The sequence below is a fragment of the Papaver somniferum genome, chromosome 7 (genome assembly GCF_003573695.1).
Source record: "Papaver somniferum cultivar HN1 chromosome 7, ASM357369v1, whole genome shotgun sequence".
Lineage (NCBI taxonomy): Eukaryota > Viridiplantae > Streptophyta > Magnoliopsida > Ranunculales > Papaveraceae > Papaver > Papaver somniferum.
This window is the reverse complement of record NC_039364.1, coordinates 64647913-64659638: the sequence shown is the minus strand read 5'-3', so window position 1 is coordinate 64659638 and position 11726 is coordinate 64647913. Positions and strand designations below refer to the sequence as shown.

At 37.3% G+C, this 11726-nt stretch overlaps 1 protein-coding gene across 1 annotated transcript; it reads left to right on the top strand.

Moving 5' to 3' along the window:
- Positions 1–462: 462 nt before the first annotated feature.
- LOC113297489 (sphingoid long-chain bases kinase 1-like) lies at positions 463–8580 on the top strand. Its single transcript, XM_026545973.1, has 9 exons — positions 463–762; positions 1754–2296; positions 2402–2767; positions 3646–3739; positions 3835–3872; positions 3987–4133; positions 6282–6381; positions 6824–7776; positions 7935–8580. The coding sequence occupies exons 2-9, from the start codon at positions 1874–1876 to the stop codon at positions 8082–8084; spliced, it is 2271 nt and encodes a 756-aa protein (XP_026401758.1). The 5' UTR covers positions 463–762; positions 1754–1873; the 3' UTR covers positions 8085–8580.
- Positions 8581–11726: the final 3146 nt, after the last annotated feature.

The following is an 11726-nucleotide window of genomic DNA, read 5'->3' as shown; positions in this document are numbered from 1 at the left end:
ACACAATAATTGTTGTTATTTGAAGCTTCACCAATCTCATTCCCTCCACTTGAATCACTCATTTGTAAAAACTCTAGGTTTTCCTCTCAAAACTCCTCCTCTTCTTCTCAACACATAAAACACATTTTACACAATTTTTTTCCTAAAATCAGATTTTAATCTAAATACACTTACCACACTAATCAATCTAATTAATTCCTAATACTAATCATATAAGGGCAGTTTTGCCAATTAGAATATTTTTTTTAAGGGATGATCCAAATTAGGATTGGATGATCTTTTTTTGTCTCGTAGTTATGACCCCAATTAAGCTAGGTTATTTTACCGGATGGATATAACTTTTGAATAGCATCACTGTGACCCTACTACGCATATAACTTTCTCATATAGACTATAGAAAGTATTTCTAATCCTTTTCATTATTTTGTGTAAAATATACTACTAGTAGTCTTTTTGTTTATCGTTTTGTGTTCACTGTTTCTCCTTCACTTTCTTAATTTCTGGCTCTCTAAAACCTCTCTCTTTCGACCCGACGTCTCTTCCAATTATCATCCTCACCTTTCTTTATTTTTTCCCCTTAAAACATCGCCGCTTCGTGTCCGACACGCATTTCTATTAAAATTTCTTGTTTGGTGTATGGTAATTATTGTTCGTACATCCCCTCTGTATCAATATTTTATCTAGGGTTTCTCTTTGGGGCGTTGGATTACACACACCAGATTTTACCTAGGATTTATTTAGCAGATCACCAACCTTGTCAAGGTTCGAATCTCTTTTTTATTCTGTTTTCTTTAGGTTTCAATTTATGTTTGTTGATCTAATCTATTTGCATGATCTGAACAAGATTTTTTTTTTATTTTGGTTGTTGTTTGAGCTCTGGGTCTTAAAAGATCTAGTTGTGTTCAATTGATTATTATGATTTTGTTAGGTTTTGTTTTGATTAAGGAATTTGACCATTTTATGTTTTCGTCTGAAAATTGATTAATCTTTTTAATTATAACTTCAGGATGTTAGTGAATTTCGTCTTGATATTTCGGAATTTTAATGTAGGAGTAAAAGAACTTATTCACTTCAGTTTTCTTGCAATTGAGCTTGTAATTAGAGAGTTTTTGACATTTTCTTACCCGAGATTTCCTTAATTGGGGAAATAATTTCAAATTAGACTTAGAAATGGAACAGGTCACCGATAACTAAAACAAAAGCTGCATACTGTACTTGGGCGATGGGTATTCAATAACGTTTTGTTTAATTAATCCGGAGTTTCTATGTATGTCGATATTATATAAAGAATGACGGCTCTTGTTGCGTTACTAAAATGGTTCGAAACACTTCATTGTATTCTACTATTTATCTTTGATATGATCACAGATTAGTAGTAAGTGCGATAACCTGTTCTATAATAAATGTAAGAGCTTCACCAGAGAGTAAGAATAGAGGCGAATGACCATTAGGGATGAATAATACTAATACTTCTATATTATCTAATAGGTAATTTAAGATTAGCTTCCAATGTGTTGGTGTTCATGTTTTTTTGCCTTACAAGATTATTGCTTAGAAAATCTTAGTTTAGTCTGACGTTCTAGACAGAATATACCCATCTTCCATTGAGGACTTCGGCGTAAAATTGTAATCATTTTCTTGCACTGACTTTATCAAGTATCTTATATGTCTAGCATATTGAACTAATGTGATGATCCTTTTCTTTTCTTCAGTATCACATAGTTTAACCTTCCGAAATAAATACAATTTGCAGGTATGCAGATTGAGTAGTGTGGGTTGGCTAGTTCTTTATATCTAGCCTGTATGAGGCCCATATTATCACCGATAGTATTGTGGTTTGTAGATTTTGGTTAGGCTTATGTTTGGATAAAATATGCAGAAGAGTCTCAATCTTCCCGAGAATATTAGTTCATTGAGAGTGATGCCGCAACAGTCTCTCCGTCGTCTTAGCAGCAGGTGTTCCCAGATAGCAACTGGACAGCACTCCTCCCCAGTTGTCTTTCCAGAAAAACGTAGTAAAGTCAAGTCTACAAAACAAAATGAGGTTAATGTTTCCATTGGTGATCCAGAGAAAGTGAAATCTCAAGACCACAGGATTGACATTGGAGATGAACAGTCTGATTTATTGGGTTACGAAGTGTTCTCTGGGAAGCTAGCCTTGGAAAAGAGAACCACCAGTACAAGTAATGTTCAAACATCCACCGAAATCACAAACCAAGATGCAGTGGATGCTAAACTTACCAGTAAGGCACTGCTTTGGGGATCTCATGTGCTTCGCCTGGAGGATGTAGTTTCTGTAAGTTTTTTTGCAGCCACTGTTTTTCCACCTTTTCGAGATTATTATTCTGGTTCATTGTTTGAAATAACCTGATTTGCTCTTAATATTGCTATGGTATGGTAGGTTTCGTATTGTGTAGGCATCAGACATCTCACCGTGCACTCTTACCCAATAAAAAAGGGATCATGTGGTCTTTCATGTTTTATAAAACCTCAAAGAAGTCGAAAGGACTTCCGTTTCTTGGCTACTAGCCCAGAAGAAGCCCATCAGTGGGTTACTGGATTTGCAGATCAGCAGTGTTTTGTGAATTGTTTACCTCATCCCTTGGTTAACTCTAAGAAGGAGTCGTCTAACATAATGATCAGTGATTTTCCTCTTGAATATATCAAATGCAAAATTCCACCAAGAATGCTCGTGATATTAAATCCACGGTCTGGACGCGGTCGTTCGAGTAAAGTCTTTCATGAAAAGGTGGAACCCATATTTAAGGTTGGTGGCTTCTCTTCTGATGCTTCTAGTCATTTTTATATCAGCGATTAAAATCTCCGTCATTCATGTCATGTTCCGCATTACTTGAACAAAGATTCACTTCATAAAACATCACTTGCATGACTGGCGCTCTTCCTTTTAATTTTAATGGGACTTTATAGATGGATTATCCTCTTTTTTTATATGGCGGTGTGCCTTTCCACAGACAAAATCCGTAACTGTTTTTAATATAAAATATATGGTTCATATGGTCTCTAGTGTTCTATAGGTTCCGCTTCACAAGATGGGGCCACCTTTTGTTAACTAGTTACGTTTCTAGTCATATCTTGATGCATAAAACACCACATCTGAAAGAGGATATAACCTTTGCTTTTCAAGCAGTGACGTTGTCTGATGGACTGGTATCAGATTCTATGCTTATTATTCCATTCTGGACCACACATCATCGACGTGACCATGAATTTTCTTTATATTACTCAGCATCGTTCACTATATATAAAGTCAATATCACCCATAAAGGGAACCTAAGTTATTCTTCACAAGTATGCCGCCGCCGACTTTGAAAGGAAGTGATTCTATAGTGTACTCATTTGGTGACTGATCAGGAAAATAATAGAAATATAGTTCCGGTTCTCCCATATACCTGGTTTGTTTTTGTTGCCTTTGTCTATCCTATCAACACCACCATCGAGCTCTACTATGGATTTATACCTTTATGGGTTTTCAAGGATTGCTGGTTTTATTTAATCGAGGGTGTAGTCCTATCCTCTTATGGGGGCACTACTATTACGAGATAAATGTTATTGTGAGATTCTCTTCTTTTGACCTTTTAATGGTTATCCATTTTGTAACTTATTTTTGAGTTGCAATGGTGATAGCTTGCAGGGTTCAATATGGAAGTAGTCAAAACAACATCAGCTGGTCATGCTAGAAAGCTGGCTTCAAGTGTTGACTTCACTACATGTCCCGATGGTACAGTTTTATGTCCCTCGAACTATTTAGGTTATTTATGGCGTTCTGACCACATAGGTGTTTATCTTATCCTATATTTCGTTTATCTTCGTCAGGTATTATATGTGTTGGAGGTGATGGAATTGTTAACGAGGTTGGTCGCTATCTTTCTTCTATTTTTTTGACATAACTACACTAGTTTAGAATGTTTATGTAAACTGTAAACATATATCACATGTGGTTATATTCATGACTTCTCTCTGTGTAGGTTCTGAATGGTCTACTCAGTAGGAATGACCAAAAGGAAGCAATTTCAATTCCGATAGGCATTATTCCTGCTGGTTCAGATAATTCACTAGTTTGGACAGTACTGGGAGTAAGAGATCCGATATCTGCTGCTTTAGCTATTGTGAAGGTAAGCTAGAATTTCTTTGTATCATCATTAGCGCCTAACTCTCTACTGTTGCTATTCTATTTTGATCTTAAAAGAAGTATAGTAATGAGAAATTTGTTGATGGTCATGGTGTATATGTTGTTATCTTAGGCGCTCTTTACTCCTAAAACTCTCAGTGCCAAGTAATTTAGTAGAGTGCAAATATATTGTTCGACATTTATGTCCCACGACTCTCATCTTTGATAAGCAATGGTTTAAGACCAAAATCATCTGTAAGACCCAACTGGTAATGTCAATAGAAGGGTGCTACGATGTATCGATAACCTTATAATGCAAAATAGCTCAGGAGATGAAAGTTGCTCAGTTGATTTAACTTCAACCAAAAACTTAGATTCAAGTGAGTCCTAGGGCAGAAACTGAACCTAATGTCATTCAAAAATAGTTGATTGCTGCTTAAATAAGAGTACACAAGCTTATTTTATTTATAAGAAGTTCTAACCACTAGTTGCATAAAAAAACTTTTGGTCTCAATCCTTAAACTATTTGGAATTCGACATGCCAGTCATAAGATCTACATAATAGCCTATAATTATTGCTAATAATCTGATAAATACTTAATGGTAATATTAGGAATATAAATCATTTTCCTCCTCCATTTCACCTGTAAATTGTAATATCCTACCCCTATTTGTTCCAGATATGCTTGTATAGATCTTCAGCTGTCTTTGTTTAACTGTTCAGTTAGTATTCATTATTGGGTCTGGCATAAGGTGAACTGTCTTTTTGTGGTAGCTTCTTAGAGCGTCCACAATGGACGACTAAACCCAAATATTTGGTCCAGTGAGTAGGCGTAGTGAGACGGACCATCGATCAAAATTTGATCAAAGACTAAAACCCAGACCAAATTTGGTCGGCGATCAAGACCAAACCCAAATATAGTCGGGCGTTTATATAATCCACGCCCCACCACCAGGCGGACGTATAGTCCACGCCCCATCCCAGGCGGACGTATAATGTTCGCCTGTTTTTTTTGTTTTTTTTCTTTTGTGTGGGGCGTGGTTTATACCTCCGCCCCACTCTTTAAAAGTTTGCATTTGCATGGGGCGGGCTTAATACCTCCGCCCCATTTTTTTTATTTTTTTTTTATTAAATTTTTTTTTGAATTTCTCTGCACCGGGCGAACGTATAATCCCCGTCCCACAACAGGCGTTGGTATAGTTCACGCCCACACCTGGCGAACGTATAATGTACGTCTGACCAAATTTAGTCTTTCCACCGTAGCGTCACACACCAGACTAAACCCAAAATTTGGTCTTTTTTTCCCTCTTTGGTCTTTGGTTATACTCGCACCACTGCAGTTGCTCTTACTGGCTTTTAAAGTCACTAAGTTGACTATAATTTAGATACAAGTGGCTGAGCCATAGTTTCAAGTGGAATCAAGTCAGGTTGGCTTACTGTATGAACATTATTGTAAAGCTACTTGAAGTTACAGTTATGTATCAGAAGCATCTTTGCTTAGAAACAATATCACCAAATCGATCTGCTTGTGCTGGCGGCTGTGTTTTGATGATCTAATATCTGATCAAATCAGGTGTTCTGGTCCTTTGATTTGTTACTTTTTGCGTAAATTTATTTATTATTTCATGTCCTGTTTGTGTAGTAACAAACTACAACTGATCCTCCCTCATATATAAGACTCAGGGTCTTGGATGGTTATATTCTTAAACTTAAAGTGACTGAGCCAAATCTACATGAGTGCCCTTCACCCAATTGCTAAACCTCAAAAGAAACTGGTCTGGGATTGATTGTAATACATTTTGCTTGTCTGAAGGAAAAATAACCACACTGCATGTTCATTAATCCAAAAGGTATAAGGGGTTGTTAACTCTTACATGTTGTGATGGCCTGTGACCCATATCTATCTTAATGTGGAAAAATGAAGAGAATAGAAGTACATGGGCTGCTACAAACATTATATTATATGTTTTTAAGCTTCTAATGTGGTCACATGCATCTGAATGTGTTGCGTACTAGTTATCTTTTGGTTTGTCTTTGCAGTCATTACTAAAGATGCGTACTAAAGTTGCATTTTCAGTTAGGTACACAGTAGCCAGTTGCTATTGGATGTTATGCACAACTCTTATATAAGTTCTTATTTGTTGGTTTCAGGGTGGTCTTACACCTACAGATGTTTTTGCCGATGAGTGGATACAAACTGGTGTTATTCACTTTGGAATGACAGTGTCATACTTCGGTTTTGTCAGTGATGGTAAGTTTTTATTAAGGAGAACACGCCTAGTAGACACGCTTTTTTTTAAGGATATTGTTAGTTAATGTACTGAAGTCCTGAGGTCCATGATATACAAGCTTGCCTTTTGGTATGCATCATAGGGTTCAAAGTACTTGATTTAAAATCTGCTAGCTTTTACTCACTTGTAGAGATTGATAGAATTTAAAGAACCAAATTTGATATAGAAAGATGGCATTTACTCGAAATATTCGCTTACTCACAAGAACCTTCAGTGGAACTCTTGAATACCTAGTCATTGCTTCCTTGTAAATCTTTTGCCCGACTCTTTTGCCATGCCTATGGAAACTTGTATTACTATTGGCACTCACTCATGGTTGAGCTGGGTTTTTATATACGCAATGACTCTTGTGAAATTTTTTTTAAACGACGAGTATTTATATTTTCCGTACCTCTTTTTCAGTATTGGAACTTTCAGAGAAGTATCAGAAGCGTTTTGGACCGCTTCGCTATTTTGTTGCTGGTGTCCTGAAGTTCTTATGCTTGCCAAAGTACAGCTTTGAAGTGGAGTACCTACCCGCATCAAAAGAGGACAGTGAGGGAAAAGTCTCAGCGGATCGGGAACCACTGGATATGTCAGACCTCTATACAGATATTATGAGGAGATCAAGCAAAGAAGGGTTCCCAAGAGCTTCTAGTTTATCGAGTATTGATTCAATGATGACCCCTAGTCGGATGTCAGGAGACTTGGACACAACTGGCAGCACGCATGCCAGCACTGAGCCATCTGATTATGTACGCGGCCTCGACCCAAAGTCGAAACGTCTGTCATCTGGTGGAAGAGGCAATAATGCGATGGCAGAGAGAGAAGAAGTTCTTCATCCTCAGATGCCTCTATCAACGACACCTAACTGGCCCAGGACCAGGTCAAAAAACAAAACAGATAGTAAAGGATGGGCAGGTATGACTGCTGCGTATGATCCCACCAGATCTTCATGGGGAAATGCTGCCACTAATGACAAAGAAGATATCTCATCTACAATGTCCGATCCTGGTCCAATATGGGATGCAGAACCAAAATGGGAGGCTGAGAGCAACTGGGATGTGGAAAACCCCATTGAGCTTCCAGGGCAGGTGGAGGAAGCTGAAGAAGGGATAGACAAGGAATCTGCTTCCAAATGTGAGGAGAAATGGGTCATCACAAAGGGTCACTTCCTTGGTGTACTGATATGCAACCATTCATGCAAGACAGTCCAGAGTTTGAGTTCTCAGGTAGTTGCACCAAAAGCTGAGCACGATGACAACACTTTGGATCTTCTGTTGGTTCATGGGACTGGACGGCTGAGATTGTTGAGGTTTTTCTTGCGTCTGCAGCTTGGTCGACACCTTACGTTGCCGTATGTGGAATATATCAAGGTAGCTATCATTCTTCGCATCCATACCATTTTTCTCTTTGCTATTAGGTCAATAGATTTTTTCTTTTTTTGACTAATGGTAAGTAAAGGTTGCAAAGTAGAGTGGTGTATGGTAAGAGCACTACAATCAAGGTTAATACTTTTGGTCATGATGTGCAGGTGAAATCAGTAAAAATCAAGCCAATTAAAAACACCAGTAATGGGTGTGGTATTGATGGGGAATTATTTCCTGTAAACGGGCAAGTGATTTCTTCATTGCTTCCTGAACAGTGCAGACTTATTGGTCGTCCTCCCACCCAACGCATATAAAAGTCTCTCCCCAGTCTTTTTCGCCTTGTTTTGAAGCCTTCTTCTTGGATTATGGCGTTTTTTTATGCTCCCTCTGTCAGTCCACTTGAAGTCACTCGTACAGGATGTGGTGGTGGAATATTTATGGCATTCACATAATTGCATTTTTTCCCTTCAACGGCCATTTTGTTTTTCTCATGTTCTATTTCAATCCCCTCATTTTCCATGGCGCTTCAGAGGTCCTTGTAAATTTCTGAGAGATACTGCAGTATCAGTTTCTTTTCTTTCTATTTGTTGTTAGCTTGTATCTTGTCCCCGGTCATTGCCTTGTGTTGTCTGCTGCTGCTTCCTGTTGGCTCCACTTGTATTTGGTAGCTTTTTGGCATTTCATTGTTGGATTGTTTTCTTGATATGTATTTGTAAAAAGAAAAGCATCTGCTGTTGGATGTTTCCTGTGTAGTTATTTGTACCTCGTTATTATGATATTAAGTTATATTTGTTGGAATATTTGTTGGAATTTCAGCTCCACAATCATCAGAAAGATAACCTTAGTCTGAATTCAGACATTGCCCTAGTATGTCAATGTATACTTTACTGCATGTATAAACCAATCATAATCAGTTCATAAACAACATTACAAATACCTTATGCATACCAAAATTGGTATGCAAATTGAACTGATTTTCTTTAAGATATACGAGGCTTGTCATGCTTGCCACATGGCTATATGGAACAACTCACAAGTTATGTTTACCTTATTTTACAACGTTATTTTTTTACATCGACATTAAGCTAATATCTGGTGCATTTTTTTTTCACAAAAGAAAAAATACTGCTTGCTGGAACTATTAGCCACTTCTTATAACTATTGGGGGAACCCCTCACATTTTTAATCTCACATGTTGGATGTGATTTTTGCGAATATAAACCAAACCATAACGAATTTGAAGCTAATATTTTGGGGATATATTTCTCTTACAAAGCTTTATGCTCCTACCGAAAATGAGCGTATTCCAAGAAGTATAACACCACCATCTACTACTTTGAAAATGAGCCGTTGAAAATTAACGAATTTTTAGTCATTCAAATTAAGACCGGTAGATTATGAGGTTATATATTTCAGAATGTGCTCATTTTTGGTAGGCATGCGGAACTTGGTAAGAAGAACATATCCCCAAAACATTAGCTTCAAATCCATTACGGTTTGATTTTTATCCCAAAAATGACGTCCAGCGTGTGAAATAGTGTGAGAATAAAAATGTGAATGAGATCCTTCCTCATAACTAGCATTTATACACATGTAACTCTATGAGTCACTCCACTCATCACCAATTGGTTTGAGTTGGATCCTAGTAATCTTTCATGGTATCAGAGCGAGGCCCATGCAGAACGAGGCTCATTTGTGAGTGGTTAAATGCCCACCTATATGCGATCAACGTGTAAAAAGACTAAATCGCCCTTACTCGTGAAGGGGAGTGGTGGAACTATTAGCCACTTCTTATAAAGCTATTAAGCTATAATAGTACCACATTGGCTAAAACCTCTAGCCTCTATACACATATGTTTTTTGAGTTGGAAGCCCATAAATCTTTTATGGAACTAGATTGTTTTGGTTTCCTGCCAGGAAACTAAAGATTTCAGCAGAAAATTATTAAGACTAACAAGTGAAGATGCAGTCTCTCTCATAGACTTGGATATAACATCTGCCACTTGATTATCATTGCGGTTTATAAAAGAAAAACTACAAAAACTAAAACTCGAAATGAAGTTTTTAATCTCCTTCAGAAAGTTTCTATTTTCTCCTGTTGAATCAGCAGTTCATTATTGGTGATAGATTGAATGACTAGTTTAGCATCAGCTACTATATGAATCTTTGTTAGTTGCTTTTATCTAGCCCATAATGTAGCTACATGTATCGCCATGCATTCACTAGTCTCTGAGTTTAAAACTCCATATGCATATTGTCCTTTGATCCCTTCACAGGTGCCTGCACAACCACGCAACACAATGCCAATACCGAACTGATTAATTGATACGTAATCGATCAAGGGTACCTAAAGTCAGTGCTGATGTGAAGATAGGTTATGATAATTATAGAGAAAAAATTAAAAACACAAAGTAAATAACACAAGTGTTGCTGCTAACTGTTTCTTCTTCTATTGCTTTGAAAGAAAAACTTTATTACAAACCAAAACTATGGATGCACTCTCTCTCGTTTTTATCTAGCTTTCTAGCCTACAAGTCTCCTCCTTTTATATGGATGTAAACTTGCTGGAAAAGAAATAAATCTATGAGTTTTAAAAACTCATCTAAACTAGGAATCCGATCTAAAATAGGAAACCTCAAGTCTTGGTGATCAAACAAACTTGTCTACCAACTTCTAGTATCTTCTAGACACTCTCTAGCCAAAACATGGCTCACTGTTCTGTGCATAAAATCTGCACACCACTTTCGATACTCATGTATCATGGCTCATCTAAACTAGGAATCCTATCTAAAATAGGAAACCTCAAGTCTTGTTGATCAAACAAACTTGTCGACCAACTTCTAGTATCTTCTAGACACTCTCTAGCCAAAACATGGCGCACTGTTCTGTGCATAAAATCTGCACACCACTTACGATACTCATGTATCATGGATCCCCCATTTTAGGAAGCTGGAACTCCTGTGTAAGCTCTGAACTGAAGGTGGGAAAACTCAGTCTCCTCCTGTTCCTTGTTGAACTACCTTGCTTTACTAGGTTAAAAACCAATTACCCTCTATATTTCGCAGATTATAGCTTAATTTCTAGCTCAGTTGTCTTGAGCTCATTCTCTAGTACCCTGACGTAACATCCAGCTGACTTCCCACGGTCATAAACAAAATCCAAACCTTTGCTTCTAATGCTGAGCTTAGTTACACCAATAGAAAACATCCGCTCCTTCCTCCTGTCTTTAAAAGCTGAACATATTAATATCTGGTTACCATATACTCTTTTGAAAACAGCGAAAACCATTTTCTGCTTCGACTTTCCTCGATCAAAAACAAAAGGTCACTGATTTAGTTGCTCCTGTTGTAGGAGATTACTGTAGCTCTTCCATGTCTTTGGTTCCCGACAAAATCGATCGTACATCAGCTTCTCTTTATGAACAACATTCATTAATTCACCTTTGCATACTGAAACAAAGTTTCTGATTACAATAATACGACTTGCAAGTAAAAGTTCAGTCGTCTTCTTCTTCTGTATTGTTAGCACATCTTATTCATGGTCTGTTACCTTAAGAATAATATCCACCCATGAATTTCTTATAACTGTAACCAAATATTCTTGCCAAAAGTTAACCATAATATCTAGGAAGATAGAAACTATCCATAAACACCATAAACACACCATCAAGTTAATGCTGATGTCTAACCATTGATGTTGCTGAAAGTTATTGACCCTTGCTCGTAACAATGGAGATGGATCAATAACTAGCTTCTCTTGACCATTGCTGACAGTAACACAACCTACTGAACCATCATGGTCAACCAAATGTTGTCTGATAAAGTACAATGAAACGCCAGCATCTAATGAAATAGGATACATAATTTTTTCCAAGTTCTGAACGTTGGATTCACACTCTTCAAAGAATCCAGCTGGTATAATACGGCTGCAACTTGTTGAAACTTCCAACCCTATTA